This window comes from Brachypodium distachyon, chromosome 1 (genome assembly GCF_000005505.3).
Source record: "Brachypodium distachyon strain Bd21 chromosome 1, Brachypodium_distachyon_v3.0, whole genome shotgun sequence".
NCBI classification, from domain to species: Eukaryota; Viridiplantae; Streptophyta; class Magnoliopsida; order Poales; family Poaceae; genus Brachypodium; species Brachypodium distachyon.
The window spans coordinates 29,250,430-29,276,255 of NC_016131.3; the positions used below are offsets into that span (position 1 = coordinate 29,250,430).

Genomic DNA, 25,826 nt, shown 5'->3' on the forward strand with positions numbered 1-25,826 from the left:
CACCCCGTCAAGCAGAAGGTCCGGCAGCAAGCGCATGAGCGTAAAGATTTCATCAAGTAAGAGGTGGACAAGTTCAAGACTGCCAAGGCAATCAGGGAAGTTCTGTACCCCACTTGGCTGGCTAACCCTGTAGTACTGCCTAAAGCAGGGAATAAGCTTCGCATGTGTGTAGATTTCACTGATCTTAATCGTGCATGCCCCAAGGATCCCTTCCCTGTACCCCGTATCGATCAAATAGTTGATTCTACCGCTGGTTGTGACTTGCTGAGTTATCTGGATGCTTTTTCCGGCTACCATCAAATCAAAATGGCGGTCGAGGATGAGGAAAAAACAACGTTCATCACCCCGGTTGGCTGTTATTGTTATACATGCATGCCTTTCGGGTTGAAGAACGCGGGATCCACATTTCAGCGTGCCTTGCGCGAATGTCTGGGGCCCCAGCTAGGCCGCAACGTGGAGGCCTACATGGACGACATCGTCATCAAATCAAAGCGAGGGGACTCGCTGATTGATGACCTGTGGGAGACGTTCGATAACCTCCGCAGGATCAAGCTCAAGCTGAACCCCGGCAAGTGCACCTTCAGTGTTAGCTCCGGGCAGCTCTTGGGCTTCTTGGTTTCGCACAGGGAGATACAGGCCAACCCGACCAAGATAGAAGCCATCGAGAAAATGGAGCCCCCCCGCAAGGTGAAGGACGTCCAGTGCCTCAACGGCTGCGTTCCCGCGCTGGGACGTTTCATCTCCAGGCTAAGCGAGCGTGCCTTGCCTTTTTTCAAGGTGATGAAGAAGAAGGGTCCAGTCAACTGGACTTCCGAGGCCGAGGCTGCGTTCAAGGAACTCAAGCGGTACTTGAGATCGCCGCCCGTCCTCATCGCCCCCAAGCCGGGCGAGCCGCTGCTACTTTACCTAGCAGCGACTGACCAAGTGGTCAGCTCGGTGCTTGTCGCTGAAAGGGAGGAGGACGTCCTGGGGCCTGGGGCGGCGGGGCAGGGGGCTGTGCGGCCCCCGGCAACCTCCTCAGACCCGGGAGCCACCCCCGAGCCAGCGACTTCGGCGCCACGGAAGCGCTTGGCGCAGCACCCGGTGTACTTCGTTAGTACGGTGCTGCACGACGCGCGGACAAGGTACCCGCAAGTGCAGAAGCTCCTTTTGGGGATTCTCCTTGCGTCCCGCAAGTTGCACCACTACTTTCAGGCGCACTGCGTCACGGTGGTGTCAGGGTTTTGCCTTGAGCGAGCCCTCACCAACCGTGAAGCCACCGGGAGGGTGGCCGAATGGAGGATGGAGTTGTCGGAATTCGACCTCCACTTCACCAACTCCAAGAGCATTAAGAGCACGGCCTTGGCGGATTTCGTTGCGGAATGGACGTCCACGGGCGTAGAAGAAAGTGAACCGGAGACCAGCCTGCCCGGCAAGCAGGACGAGGACCACTGGGTCCTCTACTTCGACTGTGCGTTCATTCTTCAAGGAGCGGGCGCTGGAGTCGTCATCGAGTCACCGACGGGGGACCAGTTGAGGTTCGCTATCCAACTCGACTTCGCTAACTCCACCAACAACACGGTGGAGTACGAGGGCCTGCTCGCCGGGCTGCGAGCAGCGGTTGCCCTCGACATTAAGCGCCTCGTTGTTCGCAGCGATTCCCAGCTCATGATCAACCAGGTCAACAAAGACTACAACTGCCTGCAAATGGCGCCGTACGTGGAGGAGGTCCGCAAGCTAGAACGAAAGTTCCAAGGCTTGCGCTTCGAGCACGTCAAGCGGAAGGATAACTTCGCTGCCGACGAGTTGGCCAAGATGGCGGCAGAGCGCCGGAAGCCTCCGGCGGAGGTATTCTGTCAGAGGCAAATGGCGCCTTCAGTTGCCCCCCAGCCGGCTGCCGGGGACGCCCCTTCGGCAACCGAGAGAACCCTTGCGGTGGCAGGGGTCCATGCCGCTGACATGGCAGCATGCGTTGGCAGGGAGATTCCCCCCTGGGCGGAAGAAATCGCCCGCTACTTGAAGGGGGAAGCTCTCCCGGAAGACCACATCGCCGCGGAACGGGTAGCGCGGCAAGCCAAGATGTACACTGTGGTGGATGGGAATCTCTACCGCAGGCGTGCGAATGGTGTCAAGCTTATTTGCGTCCCACAGGATGAAGGACTCGCACTGCTGGAGGACATACACCGGGGCAGATGTTCGCACCATGTGGCTTCCCGGGCTTTAGCCGTCAAGGCATTTTGGCATGGCTTCTACTGGCCCACTGCCCTGGCTGACGCGGAGTAGTTGGTGAGGACGTGTGAAGCGTGCTAGTTCCATTCGAAAAAGAGCAACCAGCCGGCGCAGGCCCTGCATGTCATCCCGTCCTCATGGCCGTTCGCGGTCTGGGGGCTCGACATCGTCGGCAAGCTACCGAGGGCAGTTGGCGGTTACGAATATTTGTTCGTGCCCATCGACAAGTTCTCCAAGTGGGTGGAGGTGGAACCAGTGCGGAAGGTGACCGCCCAGGCGGCCATCAAGTTCTTCAGAGGCATTGTGTGCCAGTTTGGTGTGCCTAACAGCATCATCACCGACAACGGCACTCAATTTACGAGCGTGGCGTTTCAAGCCTATTGCGAAGGCATGGGCACCAAGCTGCGCTTCGCGTCCGTTGCTCACCCGAGGAGTGACGGGCAGGCGGAGCGAGCCAACGCAGAGGTGCTGCGGGGGCTCAAGACGAGAACCTTTGACAAGCTCAAAGGCCACGGGAAACACTGGGTCGAGGAACTCCAGCCCGTGCTATGGTCCATCCGGACCACACCTAGTCAGGCAACGGGCGAAACTCCTTTCGCCATTGTCTACGGGGCAGAAGCGGTGCTGCCCCTCGAGCTCAGGTACGAATCTCCCCAAGTACGCGCGTACGGCGACACCAGCCAACACGAGCAAAGGGTCGACAATCTAAACTTCATCGAAGAGCTTCGATGCCGGACTGCTGTGCAAGCCGTGAGCTACCAGCAGGGACTCCACCGTTATCTCGACAGGCGGGTCCGTCCCCGGGGGCTTGAGAACGGAGACCTTGTCCTGCGCCGGATACAAGAAACGAAGGCCGGGAACAAGTTGACTCCGAAATGAGAGAGCCCCTTCTGGGTGGTGCAGGTGACCAGGCCGGGGGCTGTCCGGCTGGAAACCGAAGACAGCTTGCCGGTGCCCAATAGTTGGAATATTGAGCACTTGCGCAAGTTCTACTCGTGAAGCGGCGGAGCCCGACCCTCAGGTGATGCCGCTGATGCATACCTCTCGAACTAGTGTAGCCGGGCAGCCCCAGTGTGTAAACCACTAGTTATTGTGAATAAAAGATAAGTGTTTCGCACCCGAGCTTTGAGTTTCCCCTATCTATTTGCATGTTCCTCTCTCTTCTGTCTCCTGCCTTGAGTGCACAAAGGTGTCTTTCCATACTTGATTGTGAGCAGGGGCCTGTTGAAGCCTCGAAAACATTAACCCGTTGCCGGATTGTTCCGGCACGGGACATGCGGTTGCCGGGCTTCCCGCAACGCGCATCACTGGACGTGCAGTTGCCGGGCTCCCCGCAACGTGCACCGCGCAGTCACTGCGCCGGGGAATGAAATGCTCTCACCCAAGTTTGACATCGACCTCTTTGTGCCCGGGGGCTAGGAGGCAGGAGGAAATTGTCTGTGTTGCTTTGTGTATTTTCGTAAATTTCAAAAAATTTGCAGCACCTCGGGCCTGGTAAGAATCTAACCTGTAGAAAATTTTGCAGCACCCGCCGCCATGTGTGCCACAGTTGCTTGGTAAACACAGCGGTGGAGATTGTACCACGTTTCGAGGAAGGGGTGCCACGGGTGCTGCGCGAGCCCGACGTGTGCAGTGGCAGACCCCCCTCTCGCGCCTATAAAAGGCGCGCCCCAACCATGGAACGGCTCGGAGCGAAGCCGGGTTCGGGGCTGTAAGGCGGGTGGTGTCGCGGAGGCGCAATGGTGGTGCATTCCATCAGTGCCTAGCGCCGACGGGTGCGCTGCCATCGCGCCCCTGCTGCATCACCCCATCGAGCCTGCCCCGAGGGGCGTCGTAGCGGCACGGTGGTAGTGCATGCCATCCGCGCGTCCTGCGCCGATGGGTGCACTGCCGCCGTGCTCTTTCCGTGCTCCCTCAAGTGGGTGGCTTCTGGGCGAGGGTCGCCGCGGAGGCACTATGGTGGTGCATCCCATCAGCGTCCGGCGCTGACGGGGTGCATTGCCGCAGTGCCCTTGCCGTGCCCCTCCATGGGACACCTCTGCGAGGAGTAGGGGCTACCGCGGAGACTCTATGGTAGTGCATGCCATCCGTGCCATGCGCCGACGGGTGCACTATCATGGAGACCCGGCCGCTTTCCCCTCGAGAAAGCCTTTTTTCAGGTGCGGGTCGTTGCGAGGACGCTGTGATGGCGCCGGTGCTGGCACCCGCTGCTTGTTCCGGCCCATCACCGCGTCCCTGCCACGGCCCTCGAGCAGTTTTGCTCCCGGGCAACAAGGGCTTTCACATCCCTTGGGACGAGCTCCCCAGAAAAAACCAGGTCTCACCGGTTGCGGGGGCCATCGCCGGGAGGCTATAACTTCCTCGCCACCCGTGCCCGCCACTCGGCGTGGGGCGCGACCGGCGGCGAGGACATTATAGCCGTCTTGCGGCTGCTCCCGGGGTGGAGTCCTCCTAAGCCAGGATTTCTTCCTGAAGGGGAGGGTTGCCGCATGAGCGTGGTGGTAGCATCGTTGTCGGCGGATGCCGTTGGCGGCAATCCTGCCTCCGCGCTCCTGCCGCATCCTTCAGAAACCGCTTCCCTTGAACAGGAACCAGGGGTGGGTCCCTACCAAGGCGGTGCCCTAGCCGCACCTTACCGCCGAGCGTCACGAGGCATTGGACTGAACGGAAAAGCTAAGTGTCTGAACACGAACGCTGAATTCACTAAGAACTGAACGAAATTGAACACTGTCTCATTGGGCGTTGCCCCAGATCCTGCGCGTAGCCGGGGTGTTAAAAGGACGCTTGCGGGGAGAGTGCGCTCCCCGTGTGGCTTCGCGGGTCCGTCCCGGAAGGGCACGGCTTGGAGGAGCTACCCCGCAAGTGGAGTGGCTCCCCGCTACCGCTTGGCCCCAGGTCGGCACCGCGGGTCCGTCCCCGGTCCCTGGTCTGGTCAAGGGTGAGGCGTGCGCGAGTCCCCGGCAACACAAGGCACAGTATGCAAAGGCTAAGGGAACCGCCCGAGGCAACTCCGGGAACAAGGAACAAAAATTAAGCAATTTAAAGAGTTTGATTAACCGAGTGCTGAATGATTACATGACCTAATCAAAAAGTGATTGTTCTAATGGCGCTAAGCGCCATACTTGCAGGAAAGCAAACTAGAGAAGATACACTGGGAGCAACGAGCATGGCTGGGGGCTGCGGCGACTAGTTGTCGCCGTCTTCAGCCGGGGGGTCGGCGGGGAGATCAGGCTCCGGCTTCATCTGCATCCGCTCGACGACCTCGTCGACGAACTCGCGCACTGCTTGGGTGTGCGTGGGCTCGTCCTCGCTGTCAGACCAAGCGTCCAGCAGGGACTCGAAGGGAAACTCCGGGTCCCGGAGATGGATCTGCGGGAGGATTGTCCCGGCAACCTCCCAGGCGCAGTTGGAGACTTCGTTGGCGCCATACTTGGCGATCCAGACGTCAGGCGCCCCAAGCTTCCCCACTAAGTCGGAGAAGAAGGGGATCAGCGTAGTGACGTCTATCCCGTCCACTTCTGCTGCCTGCAGCTCGAACTTGGGCAGCAGGTCGCGCAGTGACTGGGCGATCTTTGTCAGCTTCTTCGTCTCGATCCCCCACTGCCCGATCAACGTGCCGTGATGGAGTCGAGCGTCGTGCACGGCCTTCTTGGTCTTGCGAACGTTGCCCTCCATCGCCGCAAGTTCCGCGGTCTTTGCCCCGATCTCGTTGCCGGCCTTGGCAAGCTCCTCCCGGGCGGCACCCAACTCGATCTCGAGCCTGGCCGCTCTGTCCTGGGCGGAGTTGAGCTCAGCCTCGTGCCGGGCCGCCGCTCCCGCCGCTTCCTCGACGGCTTTGACCTGCACCTCCAGCATGACGCGGAGTCCTTGGATTTCGCCACGGTAGTTGGCGATCAGGACACTCTTCTCGTCCAGCCGGGCCTGGGCCGCAGCGACCACCTCGGCAGGTTCCTTCTTGGTCGCCTTGAGGGTGGCCGCCATCGAGTCGAGCCTCCCTTGGAGCTTTGCGCGCTGGGCCTCCAGTTGCCGCTGGAGCTCGGCCTCCGGGACCACCGGCTCCCGGGCGTCCTACAGGGCTCGCCGAGCCAGCCGCGCTTCTTCTTCAGCGAGGCGCGTCTCCTCGCGCAGCCAGGAGAGTTCGCGCCGTTCTCTCTCCACGGCCTCCCGCACCTCGCCGAGCTGATTCTTGGCGGCGGTGTGGTGCTCCCTCACCTCGTTGAAGGAGGTGACGAAGGCCAATTGCTGGTCCCTGACGGCGTCCAGGAACCGGTGCCCCCGCTCGAAGATGCTCGGATCCCAGGTAAGGGGGTTCCAAGCGACCCCGGCGAGGGTGCCGAGGTCGGTACCGGGGAGTGCCGCCGAGGATGATGAAGCCCCTGTTGCCGAAGTGGGGCTGGGCGCGCGGTCGCCAGCTTGCTCCCGGGGGTCCTGCTGTCCTCCCCCGGCAACTTCCCCTGCACTTGTGCCCGAGGACCCCGGTGCAGGAAAAGTCTCCCTACTTCCGACGGGGGCTGCCTCCTGCCGGGCGACGGGTGAGCCCGCGCCGGCCGCGTCCGCAGTTGCGGGCGCGGCGTCGGGCGCAGTCACGGCAGCGGCGGTGCCCACTGCTGCCGCCACGTCCGCCGCAGCGGGGCTGGAAGTGAGAGCCGGTTCCGACTCCACCTCAGCCCCCATGGCCTCGGCGACCAGGTCGAGATCAACCACGGTCGCGCCCGCTCCTGTTAGGGGCGCACCTGTCCCTGCAACAACGAAGGGCATAAGGATTGGCGAAGAATGGCGCTATTGAAGACACGCGAGGGTGACTAGCAAGGTTACCTGGTGCGGCCGCTTGGCTTGCTGGGGAAGCCTCCCCTGCCTCGCCTGTACCGGCGGGAGCGCCCAAGGGGCCTGCCGTGGGCGGGCTACCGCTCACTGCAGAAAGAAAAGGAAAGGTACGCTCATGAGTTTAGCTAACAAAAATTGCTGTTGCAGAGAGGTGACAGAGACATACCGGCTGCCGGCCCTGCCTCCGTCAGGGCCGGGTCACCAAGGGGCACGCCCGTGTCACTGCCGACCCCAGCTCCGGTAGGATCGGCAGCGCCGCTGGCATCAGCGCGCACCTTCTTGCTCGGTGTGCCGGGCGGGGAATCACTCCTCGCCCTCTTGCCGGCACCCGCCGGCGAAGAGGACTTTGGGGGTTTGCGCCGGAGTGCGAAGCCCCGGAAGACCCCCCGGGCAGGTGGCGCCGTGGGCGCCCGTGGAGTCGTCGTGACCCGGAGAACTCCGGGTGTCGACGGGGAGGCCGCCGCGGCGCCGGAAGCCGAACTTGCGGAGGCCCCCGCTACCGGGGCGAAGGCCGTTGCCGGGGCACCGGCGATCCCCGCAGGCTCTGGCGCTACCGAGGTACCGACGGACGTCCCGGGACCGGTTGCCGCCGCAGTGCTGGCGGCTGTCGCTGAGGCGGAAGCCACAGCTGGGACACCCGCAGCCCCAGTTGCTGCAGATGCCGTCAGGGTGCCGGCGGGCACCCCTGAAGCAGCTGCCGCCGCGAGGTCGGTGGCCGCTGCCGGGGCGGATGTAGCCGTCGAGGAGATGGCTACAGCCGCTGCAAATGCTCTCGATCTCCTCACGATCAAGGGCGCGCTGTCGCTGCTTTCGTCGTCATCGTCGTCCACGGCGACCACCTCTGGAGGCGCAGCCGCCTGGCCCGCCTCGTCGTCCAGCGACTGAAGGGAGGGCCAGCTGGGCTCAGACCCGCCCCTGCTCTCCTCGAGCACTTGCTTCTCGCGGGGTGCTCGCGGGGGAGCGCGCGGGACCCGGGTGGGGGTGTCGTCCATCAACCCCCACTCGTTGAAGGGCGGGAAGGCTCCGACGATGTCGTTGAGCCCTGTGACGCCGACATGGAGGGTGGAAACCCTCGGCAGGAACTCCTTCGATTGGAAGGTCTCGTCGGAGATTCCTCCCACCCACGTCCTGAGGGTCTCGAAGTCCATGTCGTCCCGCTGGAGGCGTGTCCTGTCTCCGGAGCCCGTGTACATCCACGCGGGTCGGGAGCGCAGCTGCAGCGGGGCTATGCGCCAATTGACGAATGTGCGTGCCACATCCACATCGGTGAGCCCCGCTAGCCGCAGCGCCTTGATCTTCTCCACGATGGCGACTTGATCTTCTCCACGAATGCTTCGCAGAGGAACTGGAAGGTGGCGAGGAGGAACAGCGACGTGGGGTGGAGCTGCGCCACCCGAAGCTGGTAGGACTCCATCAGCGTGTGGAGGAAGAGAGAGAAGGGCGGCACCATGCCGCAGAGGAGGAAGCGCACAAACACCCAGAAATCGTTGTCCTGGTGCTCGACGCCCGCCGGGAAGATCTGCGTCTCCCCGTGCTCGTTGAAGCTGGAGGCGACGGCACCCCGGAGCTTCCCCAGCGCCTCGCCGTTATAGCCGGGGCGGAAAAAGGCGACTGTGGCGCGCATCTCCCGCCTCTTCTGATCCTTGGCGGCGGCCGCCTTGATTGCTGCCTCACTCTTGCTTGTTGAGGCCCTCTTCGAGGTTTGGACCCCCTTCCCCTTTCTGGTGGTGGGAGGCGCCATGGGAAGCGAGGGCGGAGGCTAGCAGGGGCGCAAGGACTCAAGATGCGGAAGAGGATGAGGATGAAGGCAATGGGGGCAGAGTATTGTTCCCCTTTTGGCAACAGTAAGGGCTTAATAACGTCCGGCCGTTTGGTAACGGCCAGTTCCGTACCCTACGGGTGCGCGGGGATAACTCCTGATCATTAGGAATAATGTGCGGAGTGGCCTTAACTTCTCTATTTCGGGGGGGGGGGGGGGAGTTAGGGCGGAAATCACGCGTCCACTGCTCCGTTTGTAACGGCTCCGTACACGGGGCAGCGAAGGGACGCGGGCCCGCGACTGGTCGGGGCCCACGTGTCGGTTAAGGGCGTAGCCCGGCAACCGACCAGGGAGAAGACTCATCTGGGAACAGGTGATGCCGGCCCACGCTCGGGGGCTGCTGTCGCACCAGTGGCACTCGGGGTACCACCGCTGCGCGACGCGTGGGCCCCGTTCCCGAGTCCCCAAGTCCCCGGGAAGGTCTCGTCCCGGAAGCGTCTATGAGCAGCCCGGCAAGCTACCTGCCCAGAAGGGGCTTGCGGGGCTTCTGGGGAAAATCCCGCCTGGGCACTTCTCGGGAAGCTGCTTCCCGGGGAGGGGTTCTCGGGCGCGCTAGGCCCGGGCGCTTCCCGGGGTCGACTTACCGGGGCAGAGGGTTCCCGGGCGCACGCCCCCGCCCCAGGCGTGGGGCCCAGAAGACAGGTCAACAGCGTCGTGCGGGCACGTGGCGGGCGTGGGGTGCGTGGCCCCACCGGGGCAAGGAGTAAGCCGCGCGGCTCAGTAAACGAGCCGACCGACGGGTTGTTACCCGTCCGATCAAAGGAACAATGGCTGTCCAATCTTACTCTAGGGTTCTAGACCCCTAGCGGCGGAGGTGGCGTCCATGCGCGCCACCAGCTCACCGAGGGAGAGCTGGATGCCTCTCCGCTCGACATTTGTAACCCATGCACCATGGCACCTGTGGCATCCCCTTAAGCATAAAAGGAGGACCCCCGCCAACGGTCCGGGGGTTGGGTTCTCGTTAGGTTGGTTAGCTTGGTTCAGCTCATTGGCATTCTTGCTAACAGTGATCGAGAATAGCAAGGAGCACTTAGCCAAATAGGGGCGAGACCATCCGGAAACCCCTAGGGGAAGAACTTGTAAACACTTGGTTTCGGTAAAAAATACAAGCTCAGACAAGCAGGACGTAGGGTTTTACACCTCCGGGTGGCCTGAACCTGGGTAAAATCTCTTGTGCATGAGTTCTTTGCTTGCATGCACCTTGGGTGTACCCCTCTCTAGACTGTGCGTACGCATCGGCCACGCCGGCGATCGCCGGAGCGATCCCCGACGTTCCTATAGAACCTAAAAGGGGGTGTGCCAGCATGCCCCCGGTGTCGGAGCCCCGTGGGACGACAATCTGAATGTCCACTTCAAAGGGCAGTTTAGTCTTTTTATAATTTACTCAAAATCCGGACCGAATCGTGCATCTAGGGAATCGGAGATATACAATTGTTTGGGCGCTGTTCACGGCTGCTTCTTCGTCCCGGTGGTCACTTGTATCCACAATAGGGATCGCTCGCAATTGTCCTGACAGAACCATACCATACTTCGCACTTGCCATATTTAGCGTTACAGATTCTTCCCTGTACAAAGCATTTGAACAGAGCTAGCCGGCAGCACCAGCAAAAATTTGAGATTGAAGATCCAAGGCAGTGGTGGCAATGCCAGACGTGAACACATCCGGAGCAAGCCCTCTGAAGATCCTGATTGTTACTGCTCCAAGCAGTGGCCTTTGCCAACCTTTTCAGTTTTGCTTGCTAAATCCTGAACCTGAAATTTAGCAACTTAGAATACGGACAGAACAGACAAATTCAGACTACAAAAGGAGTGAGCTTTCCATTCATCAGCATATAATTACAAATTTACAATCTCGAGGAACCTTTCGATTCATCAGCATCCTTGCATCAAGTGTGTACAGAACAGGCAAACTGCATTTGCTGCCAGTAGTTACAACTGCATCACTTGCATCACTGCATGTTCGAGAATTTCGATACAGACACGAAATGAACAAGGAATGATTGCTGAAATCAACTATCCTATTGCTAGAGCCCTAAACCCTATGAGGCCTGGAGACGGAGATGGTCTTCTTCACCATCATGGAGCTCCCGCACTTTGCTCGGCTCCTCTCCTTGATGATCGGGTGCATCTTCCGTTGCCTCTGCTTCAGCATCTCCGGCGCCTCCACCACTTGTATCCTGCGCTGCCGCTTCGCTTTCTCCGCTTCTTGATACCCTTCGTGGAACTTGCGCTTTGTGGCATCCATGATCTTGTCGTCGGAGCAGAGCCCGGCACGGTCGCCACGGGCGATGCCAACGGCGGTAGACACCTTCTTGCGGAGCGGCGGCAGCGGCGGCTCTGTGGTCTTCACCGTCTTCTTGGCCGACGGCTCGAGAATCTTGGCGGAGGCAAGCTGCTGGTCGGCGACGCTCTTGTTGTTATTGGGCAGAGGAATCTGGTCGAGCTTGTCCATGGCCGCTCGGACCCTGACGAGGTTGTCCTGGAGCGACGCCCTCCACCCGCTAAAGATGCCGCGGGCAAGGACGCGGACTCGCTCCGAGTCGTGCTTCCGGAGCGCGGCGACGGCCTTGGCGAGCTCCGTGGACGCCAGCACCGTCGGCATCGCAGGGGCCAGCCGCAGCGTCTCGAGGGACTCCGCCATGACTTCGTCGAGGATGAGGCAGAGCCGCTCGGCCTCGCGGTCGTCGTCCGTGGCGTTGCAGAGGAGCTCCACGACGTCTCCCCTCGCTTCCCGGAGCTCGTCGCGGCGGAGGTCCGGGTCGGCGGCCTCGATCGCGGCGTAGACGGAGTCGAAGGCGGCGAAGAACGGCTTCCAGCGGCGGAGAGGGCCCTGCGCGGCCATGATTGCCGGCGAACGCGAGCACGAACCTAGGGCTTGGGTGGATCGAGAGCAGTTGGATTGAGGAGGAAGATGATCTCAAGGGAACTGCGCATTATCGCTGCCGGGTCTCCTCAGCTTATATCCAGAACCGGGAGTACGAGTGATGCTCGAATTCGGACTCAGAGCAAGGAAGCGCGTGCTCTACACTCTAGTCCGAAATGAATCGGGTTCAACGATTAACTGCAGATCGAGTTGCTCCACATCACAGCCGTGCGTTGGGCGGGCGCTACGTGAACTTGGTCGGTTTCCACGGCATTGAAGTGCCCCCTGAGCCGACGGCAAGTTTGAAGCGTTTGCTCGTGGCTTCGGACCGGCTATTCACCAGCCTGTGATCTGGTTTGCGGGCACCGTCCACGACGCCCCTGTCTGTCTCTGCAGAAGCCGGCATGCCGGCGTCACGTTCTCGGTGCTGATCCAGTGAAGACAGTGATTCGGCACCGGAGATGCTCCTGGGAAGCCGCACTACGGCGAGCTCGTGGAAGCCTGGTCGGTTGGCTTTCCGGGCGGCGTTGGAAGCCGCTGCTCCCAGGCCAGAACGCTATGCTGTAGTACGTTTTTTTGTTTGACCGGAGAACGGTGTGCTGTTGGTCTGAACATCGTTGTACATTTCCGTGCCAATTCCAGTTTTTTTGGGTCTCAAACACATTCCAGGTCATTATGCCAATATTACCGAGATACTGTATTATAAGTTATAACTTGTAGTCAGTTTAACCGCAGCATCGCGTTAGTTTTTAAGTGCAGCGAGGCACGGTTGAATCGGTGCGAAGAGTTGTAGGTGTTGCAGTGGAACTGCAAATAGAACCGTCACCGTGCTTTCAATATTCAAGTACAATCTCAGAACTAGCAAAATATTGCATGGATGATGATCTAAAGCAGACAGTTCAGTATTGTTACACAAAAAAAATCTGTACACACGGAAAATGAAAATGGAAAAGGTTGGCACACACAGAACTAAGCTCACCCGAGAGGAACTTGCTACAGCCTGTTACATTACATGCCTTACAAAAATTCCCACCTATCTCATCACTATCACAGATTCACAGTGCACCAATTCCTATAGAGGCCGTATCAAGATGTCCAAGCATACTAGCATAGTACAAACAGAAGATTCATCTATACAGCTCAGTCCTTTGTTTCCCTAACATAATTGTATGTCAGAATTGTCTGAGAATACATGACACTGGTACTCATAATTCCACAAGAGTAGCTTATGAATTATATTTTTATGGTAAAAGACTAAACAAACAGCAATAAATAAAAAGCATATCATATCACTACTACCCATAAGCTACACAGAGCCAGCAATCCAAATAGGCTACAGGTTTCATTGACTTGAGACCAATCATCTCTTCCAAGCAAATACAAGCAACTTCACCCCAAAAGATCTGGTGTGCTCATTTTGTGTTTCAGGCCTGGTGGTGAAGAACCTTTGGACCTCAAACTGGTGGCTTTTAAGGCCACATGAAATGTCTGCATTTGTTAACGAGGATGCTTGCCCGGGAAGAACGTTTTGGACCTCAAACTGAGTTGCTGGCAAGAGAGAGCTCATGTACTTCAGTTAGCATCCACTCTTCTCCAGTTTGTCCTCCAAGCACTATTGCTTTTGTTCCTCCAACAACGCAGGTGCTGTGGCCCCAGGCAAACCGTGGAGGCCGTCCAGGAACGTTAAGTATCCTCCAGGTAGGTTTTTCTTCAGTTGGATCCAAGAGATACAGCTGCGACGCTGAGTGAAGACCTGCCACTGATCCACCAAATATTAAAACCCTGCCCCCTGGCAAGCTGACAGCAACATGATCAAGACGAGGAGGTGGGCCAGCTCCGGCTGGATTTCCTGCACCAGGCATTCCACTCCCGGTGAGGCACCGCCAGCAGGGCTCATCTTCACTTAAGTCCATTGTGAACACATCACTAGACCTGAGTCGCAGTGGACCACTCTTAGCAAGCCCACCAAACATCAGGATTTTCCTGCCATCATAGACAGACATCGAGTGGCCCAATCTAGAAGGTGGTGCCCAAGATGCAGGTACTTCCCTCCATACAGGTCTATCCATGCTTACGTCAAGAAGATATGTATCACTGAGTAGTACACCCGAGTCCGCGCAGCCACCAGAAACCACCAACTTCGTCCCATCCAAAGTGCAGGAGCTGTGCCATGAACGTGGAACTGGCGGTGCAACACCAGGAATCTCGCGCCAAGTTGGGTGTTTTGCATCCAAATCCAGTATGAATACATCATTAAGCAGACCCTGCCTTCCACATCCACCAAAGACAACTAACCAAGATCCATTTAGGCACGATAGTGTATGGCCCCAGCGGCCCGGAGGAGCGGCACTTACATTGATATGCCTCCACTCTGGATTGCTAGCATTCAGATCCAACACAAATGTATCATTCATTGGTTGCATGTTAACACCTTCCCCGCCAAACAGAACAACACGATTCCCTACAGCACAAGCACTGAAGTTGCATCGGGATGGCTCCACTGCACCGCCAACTGTCAATTTCCTCCAGGCAACAGCTTCCAGGGTGGTTAGTTCTCTTGCCAGTCGACCCCAGCCCAATCTTTTTGCAGCAGGCACAGTCTCAAGAGCTCGAGTAGTCTCACTACCCCATGCATTACGGCAAACCATTCTCCAAAGATCTTCATTTTTTGTTAAGTCATACAACCGTCTACAGACAGAACTAACAGATGCTATATCTCTTGGTGACAACCTTGACAATATACTCTGGCAAAGTACTTCATCAGTCAACAGGAAGAGACTGGAATACTCACGGCAGAAATTGCTCTCCCCTGGCCCCGTGGATATGGGTCGGAAAGAGTTGTCCGGAGCAAACCGTGTGGATCTCACAGGTTCCCTTGTAATTGAGCCAGGCAATGGTCCCAAATCAACATTGGCATTGGTGAAGAACTGAATGCCCATATAATGAGTTATGATATCGTCATCTCCATATATAGGGGTAAGGTGCAACCTGTTCATCAACGGAAAGCCATCTTTTCTGAAATTTAACAAATCGCCGCGGAACTGGGTACCATTGTCTATGCATCTTTGAATCCCAGAAACTACCGCGGCATCAACTAGGGGGTGCCTCCTTTGAGCAAACGGGCCTCTACATTGCAAGAACCGGCTGAAAGAGGATAGAAATGCAAGTACATAAGAACACTTACAAACAAAATATAATACATAAAAAGAAAGTTTAACAATAAACGAAAGAACGGGAATTGCGTCAAGAAAAGAACCACACTTGCAATAAAAAATATTATTTTCAGTTGCCATTTCCAAATTCATTTTGCATACAAGAATCTCTGTCTCCCAGGAAATTGACTGCATCACAAGGCCCCAGTGCTGTAGTAATGGCCGTATTTGCTAGAGGTTTCATTGCCAATACCTCAGTTAACATGTGTGTTTCAAGGTAAAAACTATGCAAGATGTCAACCAAAAAGAGAAATGGTTGTTCCTTGTTCCAGTGTTCAAGGCTTCTTACTAATGCATCCAGTTGAACCTCATGCTTTTAAAATGTGACAGCAACTTGGTTACAATTTCAAGGTAAGAATATCTTAGATGAGCTTATGAATTTATATGAGAGATAGTCAAGATGGACAGCGGCTTTATGACAGAACATCTTACACCGAAGATAATTCTAAACGACCTATTTTTCAGGAAGGATGAAGTATTTATTTCCTAGGAAAAGTTTTATACGATGAGGAAATTGTTATAGGTAATAGCAATGGATAGATCAGTACCAGACTTCTAATATAGCATAAGATAACTGGTTTGAGTAAAGTGCACCATAGGTTCACGAAATTGCATGGGTTACTTATCATAGAGCCCTTTGAACTTGAGGATTGCACATTAGGACCCTAAATTGTATAAGCAAGACAGGTAAGTTTTCTGATTACGAGATGAACATTACTCCCCTTGTACATCCCAAAAAGACATAGTATTGCCATGTGCCCAGCAACATTTGCACACACTTTGATATAACTAGGAAAATCTTTAAGATCACATATAAGAAATGCATGATAAACTGATCAGATGTTTTCTTCTCTCTTTATACCAAAACTAAAAAGTAAAAACACAACGCCTGTGGACACTTGTACAATCAAGCTTTTAAAACTTTGACCAACACTTATCCAGTAATATATTTGTTCCACCATTGAATCAGAGCCGCTAGATTTTTCTTCAGAAGTACTTTCCAATGGTTCCACCCTATTTTGTATTTCTCTATCATATGCAAGACAATAAAAGTAGTATTACAAGGCAAACATATGTTAGGTTATTCTTCCAAAGCAGATAGGCTTAAGAGAACTTTAGAACATGGCCATCTTAGACGGGAAGAAGAAAAAAACTTCAGCAAGGTAGAAATTTGTCACAATTGATCAGTTTCCCATCTCCATGTATACCCCAAATTTTGAGCTATAATATTCATTTACATACATTACTTTTTTGGTTCCCCTTGTGTGTTATAGCTTTGGGTCATCATTCATTTAGGCCAACTACCTCGAAATCCATTTTCACAACTTGTACCACTACAGCTATCATGATTTTCAGCGGTACTGTTGAAGAGTGCAAAGCATCATTGTCAACAGTTCAACCATCAAACACCCTGGGATTCCGTTGAACAGGATATGACACAGAATTTGGCTGAGGACATTACAACAAAAGACCTTCTTTCCTGGAGATGATTACAACAAATAAATTGTTGACTTCCGTGTGAAGGAGCTAAGTTCCAATAAATATTTTTTTCAAAGGACACTAAAACATAAGATCGCTAGACCTTAAGACAAAAAACATGCTAACATGACTAAAACTTATTACAAAGATGCTTTTTGTTTATCACTATATTGTTATTATCATGCAAAAAGAGCCTGTATCAATACAAAATACTAGAAAAGTGACATAATTAAGTCAACCATTTGCAGGGTACTCCCTCCTTCCAATTTTATCTGTCGTATAAGAATTATTTCGGATACCAATGCATCTGCAGGGTGATCAAATGGCCTTTAATTCGCGTCCCCACGAGTCCATCGGGCTTGCTGTTTTCTGGGCTGAGCGTTCCTCTGCTGAAGCATTGCCCAGTGCATGTGCGGCTTGATGGCCAGAAAGCTGCATGCGTCTGGGAAAGCAGCATGCTCCAGGCTGTGGTCTTCCGAAAAGTACTCCACATTAAATCAGAGCTTGCATGCAGTAGTCGGTTAAGCCTAATACGACGTTTTTTATGGGAAAAATTATAAATGCTAATACGACGTTTTTCTGGGATGGAGGGAGTAATATCCAAAACAAAGTAAGCCAACCAAAGAAAATAACTCAGACAATCAAGTTTAGCATGGTAGGGCAGGATGTTGGTTCTCTAATTCCAATACCGTGTAAAAGAAAACTCAAGATATGATCCAAGCTCGACTTTGGAAACGACCCCTAGAACAGGAAGCAAAACATCGTGGTACTTTGTGGTGTTAACTCCGATCCCACTCAGTCCAACACTAGAGATTATGCATTTGCACTATCTGTTAACAGCAAGCAAACAATACTACCAGCATGACCACAGACAATCACAAGGAATCCTAAGCATAACAAACACACGTCACTGCTTGTCGTTTCACCCAATTCATACGTCTTCTAACAACCAACCTTCTATGCAACAGCTCTATTGATCCAACTCATACGTCTTCTAACAACCAACCTTCTATGGACACTTATATTGCCCAAAAATCGACACTCCGGATGGTCATGACGTAACGAACCAAACAACAAAACTAAGTTTTGATTTTCTAAATATTAAGTTCTGATCAATTCCAAGTGGCATCAATTCTAATAATACAAGGAATCAAACGAACTGAAGGGAAGCATATGATCCACAGACACCAACCAGTTCCTGCCGAGCACCTCCTCGGCGCGATACCCCGTGGCCTCCTCGAAGCCGCGGTTGACGTAGATGATGGGGCAGTCGGGCTCGAGCGCGTCCGTGACCACCAGTCCGTACGGGCCGGACCCCCGAAGCACCCCTTCCATCGCGAACGTGAACATCCCGCCGACCCCGTCGCCTCCTCCTCCTCCTCCTCCACCGCCCTCGCTCCCATCAGCTCCCTCAACCACCATCTCTCCTCCTCCCTCCTCCTCTTCTTCCTCCATATCCCCACTGCCTACGCTGGCGGCGCCGTCCGACTCGCTGTCCCACTCCATGGCGCGCGCGGCCGCAAACCCTAGCTCCGGATCTGGGCTCCCACGCCCGCGGCGGCTCATCCCATGGCGGTGCGCACGCGGATGGGAGAGCGTGGGGATTGGATTAGGGCTCGGTGTGGCTCTGGATTGGGTGAGAGAGCCTGAGAGGAGGTTCTGGGGGTATGGCGGAAATGGGAGGAGGTGGTGGGTTCGGGCTTGGGTTGCTGCCTCGCTGTCGGGAGGAGGAAGACGGGAGACGAACGAGTGGACGGGGCAAAAGGCGCGCGACACAGTGGCGTGAAGCCGTGAACGCCTGAACGGCACCGGAGCCATCCTGCTGGGCGAGTCTGCGCCGTCAGATCAGACCTTCGGGGTACGTGGACGGCTGGACCTGGAAGTGACCAAACAGCGGCCTATCGGATGATACCATACTCCACCCCGATCTCAACCGTCCGATCTGATTCGAGAATCAAGATTAAGATTAGTCATAACAGGAGACCTCATCCTCACCTGATTCGAGAAACAAGATTAAGATTAGTCATAACAGGAGACCTCATCCTCACCGTGGCGCATATGCAACTTATTAGTCCTTATTTTTTCTCAGATTATTGCCCACGTCCATCATCTCTGAGTTGTCTCTCTCCAGTCTCCCCTGCGCATTCTCCCCTTCCCCTCCCTCCCCACGACCGCCCGTGCGGGCTGAGGCCGCCTGCCCCCGCAAGACCAGCCGCCGCCGCCGCTTCCTCCTCCATGACGACCGCCGCAGCCTCCTTCCTGCGCACGAGCCGCCCCCGTCGCTTCTCGAGGCCGGGCCCGCCATCTCATCCGGACCCGATCCCGTCGCCAGGGTGCCCTAGAGGCCGGCTGGAGGCCGGATTTGTGGGAGGGGCCAGCCCGGATGCTCCGCCTCTAGGGAGCTGCGGAGGCCTGGCGCCCACCTCCTTCGCCCATCGCGGTGCTGGCGTGTTGCTGCTGCGTGCATCGCGTGCGGAGCCTCCCTCTGCCTGAGCCCTGGGCAGCCCCACCACGCTCCTCGCGCCCGGCGTTGCTCTCTCGGGCCGCCTCGTTTGGTTCCGTACAGATTTCATTGAGTGTGGATTTCTTAGTTCCGAAATAAGATCGTGAAATTTGCTGTTGTTTGTACAGAATTTCATTTGTTTCATTGAAGATTCGTAGATTTTCTATTGATATCTCGTTGAAATTTCATAGATATATCATTGAAATCCATGATTTTGTTTCGTATCGATTGAAAATTCACAGATACACCATTGAAAATCCAAACGTGCGATTAAAATCTCATTTAAATTTCACAGATACAGTTTTGAAAATCCAAATGTGCAATTAAAATCTCATTGAAATTTCACAGATGCACCATTAAAAATCCAAAGGTGCAATTAAAATTTCATTGAAATTTCACAGGTGCACCATTAAAAATCCAAAAGTGCAATTATCTCATTGACAAGTCGTTTGAAATTTCGTTAGCATCAATTATTTTAATGGTATGACAATAAAAAAATTGGTAGCACCAACCATTGCAAAACCGAAGGGTGTAAATAAAAAAATGACTAGAGAGAGGAGTGTAGCGAGGGTTGATTCACACAAAACTTAAAGATCTAAAATGCAAAACTGTCAAATGCTCTAGTTTCACCTCTTAGATTCAGATTGAACGCTCCAGGTTGCTCTGGAGCATAGCACTATTTGGGAGCACCTAATGCACTGGCTGCACTGGATATCTTCTCATTCCGAGAGCAAAATCATGACAAGCTAGCACTAGTGCTCCCTCCAATCCTTAACTTTGTATCAACTTCAAGACACTTATTATTTTGCAGGAGAAGTGTAATCATTCTTATTTGGAAGATAACTGAGAGACAAAAATATAGAGAAATAAATAAAAAAATATTTCTATTTTTTTTATGTACACTTACTTACTGGATCCACTCTCCAATATTCAGGTCTGCAATATTCATGTTGGCTGCAAGAATTGCTATACCTATGGTAGCAATTGTTGTTACAAAGGACAAATATATTTGCTTGACGGTTTGGATGGAGTAAAGCAAGCCAGGAGTTTGATTTTGTAAAATTTTGGTTATTTTCATTCTTTTTCTCTATGGAGGCTAAATTTATTTGTTTATACAGTGTACTCCCTCCGTTTCATATTAAGTGGCAAAATATTATATGTATTTAGACACTTTTGGGGTATAGATACATCCATATTTAAGCAAATTTGAGTCATTTAATATGGGACGGAGGGAGTACAGCAAGCTAGACAGTTCAGTTCTCAATATTGGATATCATTGTTGTGATTACTTGCAAGCGATTGCATGTGATCATGTGATCCTTCATGGTTTAGATGACGAAAAAGGCATTGCAACGAGCTGAAATGTCTTTGATGTTTTCCTGTCAATTTAAAATCAGATGTGTCTTAAAAAGTAAAAAAGTAAAGGAAACTGAGCAGTAAGTTCATACAGACGTTGTCTTAAAAAGTAAAGGAAAAAAAAAGGAAAGGCTACTCCACAGGTAAGTTAGCAGCAAACAGAAACAAGGCCAAACTGAGGCCACCCCTCTGGGCCTCCATCCATCAGATGTGTCTTTTGTTTAGATATAATGCTCGAGGTCACAGGGTCGGTTCTAATTTGCAAATTTGCATCTTTAAAAAGAAATATCACAATGGTAAATCATAAAGTGCAGAACGCGAAGCCATGAGAGAGGTCACCGAGCGTGGAAGGACAATCATGAAGTGCAAAACGCGAAGATCAGTTAAGTATGACACCAAACGGGACACGACAAAGCCAAAGGTGTACGTTATTTTTATCCGCAACAAAGAGCCATATTTACAAAGAATTAACTTATTACCTTTTCTTGCGGAATTTTATTTTCCACAAAAAAACACTAGTAGTAAGATTTGTTTTTCTTCTATGTAGCAAAGCACAGGTAGCTCACTAGTATCTTTTGGATCCTGTGTTGATACTTGATAATTATGTTTGTTTGCAAATACCTTCTGTGGAGCTCATTCCCACACTTTCTTCGTTAATCCTCTTTTCTCCACCACACATACCCAGTAAGTCAAGAACAGCGGCTAGACGGCACCTACTCGGTTGACAACTTTACATCACCACTGCAATAGGTTTTCGTTCAACTTAGTTTGGCTGTTGTGCACGCGTGCTTGACTGTTGACTCCACCGTGCTTATTTCCTGCAATCACCACGGAGCACCCATCCTAAATTTGCAATTTATGCAACTGCAAACTCATCCTCCTCTTCAGGTCATCATGCATCTCCTCGAAGTTTTCACCTTGCTCTTCTTCCTACTCATCCCAGCAATTTCTGCCACAACGGACACCATCTTGGCTGGCCAAGCACTTGCCTTCAACGACAAGCTCATCTCCAAGAATGGCAGGTACGCGCTTGGTTTCTTCAAAACACGCAGTAAATCCTTTGAAGGCACTACCAACTGGTACCTTGGCATATGGTTCAATACAGTCCCAAAATTCACTTCAGCATGGGTCGCAAATAGGGATGACCCAATCAAGAACACCACCTCATTGGAGCTCACAATCTCCAACGATGGCAACCTTGTCATCTTAAATCGCTCCACCAAGTCCATAATCTGGTCTACACAAGCACATATCACAAGAAGTAACACCACTGCAGTGTTGTTAAGCAGTGGAAATCTCATCCTGGCAAACTCTTCAAACTCGTCAGAGGTTCTCTGGCAGAGCTTTGATCACCCCACAGATACAATTTTCCCTGGGATGAAGCTTGGATGGGACAAGGTCACCGGCCTAAATCGGCGTGTTATTTCTTGGAAAAACTTGATGGACCCAGCTACCGGCATGTACTGTGATGAGTTAGACCCTGGTAGTGTTAAACAATTCTGGCTTGCACCATTGAACTCCTCCATACCATATTGGTTGAGCGGTGTATGGGATGGCAAATACTTTGCCTCAATTCCAGAGATGACAGTCCCAGGCCATGCTATTGTTAGTACAGTATTTGTCGACAATGAGCAAGAGAAGTCCCTGTCATATAATTTATTAGATGAAAATATGGTTATTCATCATTTAATTGATGTCTCAGGTCAGTTGAAGGTATTCATTTGGTCCGAGGGCTTACAGGATTGGACGATGATCGGTGTCAACCCAAAAGAAATATGTGATGTCTATGCAATTTGTGGACCTTCCACAATATGCAATGCTTATGGCATTACACACTGCAATTGCATGGAGGGCTTCTCTGCAACATCCTCCGAGGACTGGGAGTTAGATGATCGAACCAGTGGGTGCTCACGAAATACCCAGTTAGACTGCATCAGAACCAAAAGCACAACACGTACAACAGATAAGTTCTACCCCGTGCCATGTGTCAGCTTGCCGCAAAATCCCACAGAAGTAAAACCTGGTACAAACACGAGTCAGTGCTCACAAATTTGCCTGAATAATTGCTCTTGTACTGCATATTCCTTCAGCGACAACGAATGCTCTATGTGGCACAATGAATTACTCAATGTAAGACAACTACAATGTAGTGGCAGTACCAATTCAAATGGAGAAACTCTTTACCTTCGCCTTTCTGCTAAAGATGTTCAAAGTTTCAAAAGTAACAGAAGAAGGATTTTTATTGCACTTCTAGCTGGTATAATCATTTGTGCTCTAGGCTTATTTGCACTCATTCTCGTGCTAATGATTTGGAGAAACAAAAGGAAGAACTCTCGTTGTCTATCTGACGGTGCTCAAGGTTGTAATGGAGGAATCATTGCATTCAGATACAACGATTTACGAAGTGCAACAAAAAATTTCACGGATAAGTTGGGGGGAGGCAGTTTTGGTTCTGTATTCAAGGGTCTTGTAAATGACTCAATTTCTATAGCAGTGAAGAGGCTTGATGGTGCTTATCAAGGGGAGAAGCAATTCAGAGCTGAAGTGAGCTCAATTGGAGTTGTCCAACACATAAATTTAGTTAAGCTTGTTGGTTTCTGCTGTGAGGGTTCTAGGAGGTTGCTTGTTTATGAACACATGCCAAATCGCTCTCTTGACGTCCATCTATTTCAGAACAGCTATACTACGTTGAATTGGAAATCTAGGTATCAGATAGCCCTGGGGGTTGCCAGAGGGCTAGCCTACTTGCATGAGAGCTGTCGAGACTGCATCATACATTGCGATATCAAGCCAGAAAACATACTTCTTGACGCTTCATTCCTTCCAAAAGTTGCAGACTTTGGAATGGCAAAGCTTTTAGGAAGGAATTTTAGTGGAGTCTTGACAACAGTGAGAGGCACTGCAGGGTACCTTGCGCCTGAATGGATTACTGGTGTTGCTATTACACCAAAAGTTGATGTTTATAGCTATGGGATGGTGTTGCTAGAAATAATATCAGGAAGGAGGAACTCAAACGCAGCATGTTCTAGTGGTGGCGACCTTGATATTTATTTCCCAGTGCATGCTGCATGCAAACTTCTTGAAGGAGATGTCGAGAGTTTGGTAGATCACAGGTTACATGGTGAAGTCAATTTTCATGAGGCTGAATTGGCTTGCAAGGTCGCGTGTTGGTGCATCCAAGATGATGAGTTTGGTCGACCAACAATGAGGGAGGTGGTTCAGATTCTTGAGAGGCTAGTTGAGATAAGGATGCCCCTGATACCAAGAATGCTTCAAGTTATGACTGAAAGTCCGCAATCAACATGCTCATAATATTTTTGTTCAAGGGAAACTAGATGGAGTGCTGGACTGTGCGTTCTAAATGTTATAATGCATATGTCTATATTTTAAACTATAGTTGTATACTTATATTTATTATTCAAATATAGGGCCCATGGTTTGAGATAGTGATATTTCTTATGATGTTGTAAAGTTTGTAATGTATATCGTTGGATAGTTATAATATGGACTCATAACAAGCCAGGCGTCATAAATATTCCTCTTCTTTCTCTGCCTACCATGGAAATTTCTAGGGGTGAAGATCCAACACAGGAACTCATTTCAACGATATTTCAATAACCTGTGAAAATGCTTGTCATAATGGTAGCCATATAAACTAGGTATATAATTAATTACCTTATTATACTAGCTCCATGCTTTGCAAAAGATGTCGATGGTGTATGTTCTTATCTTTGGAAGTGTTAACCAGTTTCAGAAGAACATGGCAAGGCATCACTGTGACTTACACAGTGGTCACTCACAAGACCGGCAGGGGCGCAGCAGTGGGGATGCAAAAACTGGAACTGTGGTGCATATGCGAAGATGTGGGTTGCCATGCTGCTCACCATGGTGCATACATGGCATGCTGATGACAGTGAGAGGTGACGCAGATACATGAGCTAAAACCATACCACCTGCCAGCAAGAGGCCGGATGTAACCGTTATCGGAAGAAAAACCTGCGGCAATGCTGCTGCTAAACTCACCAGCATTTTCAGTGGGCTCCGAATTGGTTGAGGCCTGCAGGTGGTCAAGCCGACGGCGTGCGGTAGCCATCTTTGCTCACTCGGTGATAGAAAGCTGGGGTGCACAAGAATTTTAACGGGGTCAACCAACTCGGAGCCCACTGGACGTCAAAGCGATTCTATTGGACGAAGAGATTGTACAGAAACTCACCGGAGCGCGGGAGACGCGGTGGCTGCGCAGGGAGGGAAGACGGCGGCGATCTCGATTTCTGGTGCAGGGAGCTGGAAATTAACTGAGGAAAAAGTTAGATATAGTCCAATGGCGCATTGCGACGGGAATGGGATTCAACGAGGCTCACCGGTCAGGGAGATCGGCGAAGGGCGACACGGCGGCGCGGCGGTAGCTCGATTCCAACCTCGCTTCGGGGGCTTCAGATCGTGAATGGGAGTTGGGGAAGTGGTAGATGAAAGTGAGGAAAAATCATCGGGGTGCTCGGCCTCTGCCGCGGGGAAGGCGAGCGGGTGCAGTGAAGGAGCTCGGACTGAGGGCACAACCTGCTTTGCGTACAGGCGACTAGATCACGCGGGAGAGTGAGATGCGAGCGGGGGTAGGCCCTCTGCAGGTCTGCGCGGCGCGACGTAGAGGAGAGCGCGGTGGTGTTGGCGAGAGCGGCGCTGTTTTGCTGGCGCGGCAGGGGCTACGGGAGAGCAAAATCCAGAGGTTGGGGATAGATCTGACAAGGGGGACCCGATGGCAGCGGTGTCCGACTCAGACCCGGCCCTTCGTCTCGACCGGGGTGTAGAGCAGAGTGGCATATGTTTTCCAGCACCGTTCTTTTTTTTGACGATTTTTCTACAGCTTTTGCAGCACCAAACATTAGTTAGGTTTACAGATTTTGAAGTCAAAATGATAGAAAAAGATAAACGATTGGGATGTCATGAACATTTCCATTTTTAGGAATTTTTCATGAGAATTTCATCTAATGCCAAGAATTCTTAGGAATTACTCTCTTTATGCTCTCATTTGGAACGGAATTTGGACATACACCCTCCGTTTCTTACATTGAAAAACAGTGGGAGGGAGTAATCCTTAGGAATCGAACATCTGTATTTTTTGAAACGAATGACACATGTAGAAAAAATTCATAAAGTTTGAAATCCTCTAAAAATCTTAAAAACCAAATGAGCGTTTAACCAATATTTAAACGATATACATATGTATTGAATACGAAGTTAAAGCTATATCAATATGGAGTAAGATCTATCATAATTAACCAATAGTGAAAATATACATTTTAAATGTCTAAAAATATTTGAGCCGATCCTTAGATCAGATGCCAAAGGGACCGAGGACTGACATGTGCACCCCGTAGACTACAGAGGCCGGAGGGTTTCAACCTCCTTTTCAAAAAGAAAAATGTGCACCCTGTAGACAGAGGAGCCAAATCCATGGTACAGGGAGCAACTGATATTGGTTGAGAACTTGAGATACAAGTCAATTGAAGAGCGAAATAACAAAGAAGCCATAGGGTGGCAGAGTATGTGCTTGCATTCCATCAT

The 25,826-nt window shown here is 52.3% G+C and overlaps 2 protein-coding genes and 1 long non-coding RNA gene across 4 annotated transcripts; 1 reads left to right on the forward strand and 2 right to left on the reverse strand.

Moving 5' to 3' along the window:
• Positions 1-12,595: 12,595 nt before the first annotated feature.
• Positions 12,596-18,167, reverse strand: LOC100832311 (adagio-like protein 1). The gene is made up of 2 exons (XM_003563420.4): positions 17,598-18,167; positions 12,596-14,858 (listed from the first exon to the last, which is right to left on the reverse strand). The coding sequence occupies exons 1-2, from the start codon at positions 17,969-17,971 to the stop codon at positions 13,250-13,252; spliced, it is 1,983 nt and encodes a 660-aa protein (XP_003563468.2). The 5' UTR covers positions 17,972-18,167; the 3' UTR covers positions 12,596-13,249.
• Positions 18,168-20,666: 2,499 nt separating this feature from the next.
• On the reverse strand, positions 20,667-25,036 carry LOC104581491. Of its 2 annotated transcripts, none has more exons than XR_001405539.2 (6): positions 24,626-25,036; positions 24,478-24,548; positions 24,288-24,381; positions 23,940-24,217; positions 22,003-22,284; positions 20,667-21,908 (listed from the first exon to the last, which is right to left on the reverse strand). It is a non-coding gene; the product is annotated as an uncharacterized LOC104581491 (long non-coding RNA). The 2 variants fall into 2 exon arrangements; XR_001405538.2 differs by having other exon boundaries at positions 24,478-24,559; positions 24,626-25,034.
• Positions 21,155-23,820, forward strand: LOC104581490 (G-type lectin S-receptor-like serine/threonine-protein kinase At2g19130). The gene is made up of 2 exons (XM_014897718.2): positions 21,155-21,286; positions 21,967-23,820. Exons 1-2 carry the CDS (start codon positions 21,280-21,282, stop codon positions 23,574-23,576), a joined length of 1,617 nt encoding a protein of 538 aa, XP_014753204.1. The 5' UTR covers positions 21,155-21,279; the 3' UTR covers positions 23,577-23,820.
• Positions 25,037-25,826: the final 790 nt, after the last annotated feature.

Coding starts and splice junctions, on each gene's coding strand:
- LOC100832311 (XM_003563420.4), bottom strand. CDS start 17,971: ATGAGCCGCCGCGGGCGTGGGAGCCCAGATCCGGAGCTAGGGTTTGCG. Junction 14,859..17,597: donor GAGGTGCTCGGCAGGAACTG/GTTGGTGTCTGT, acceptor ATCCTCTTTCAG/CCGGTTCTTGCAATGTAGAG.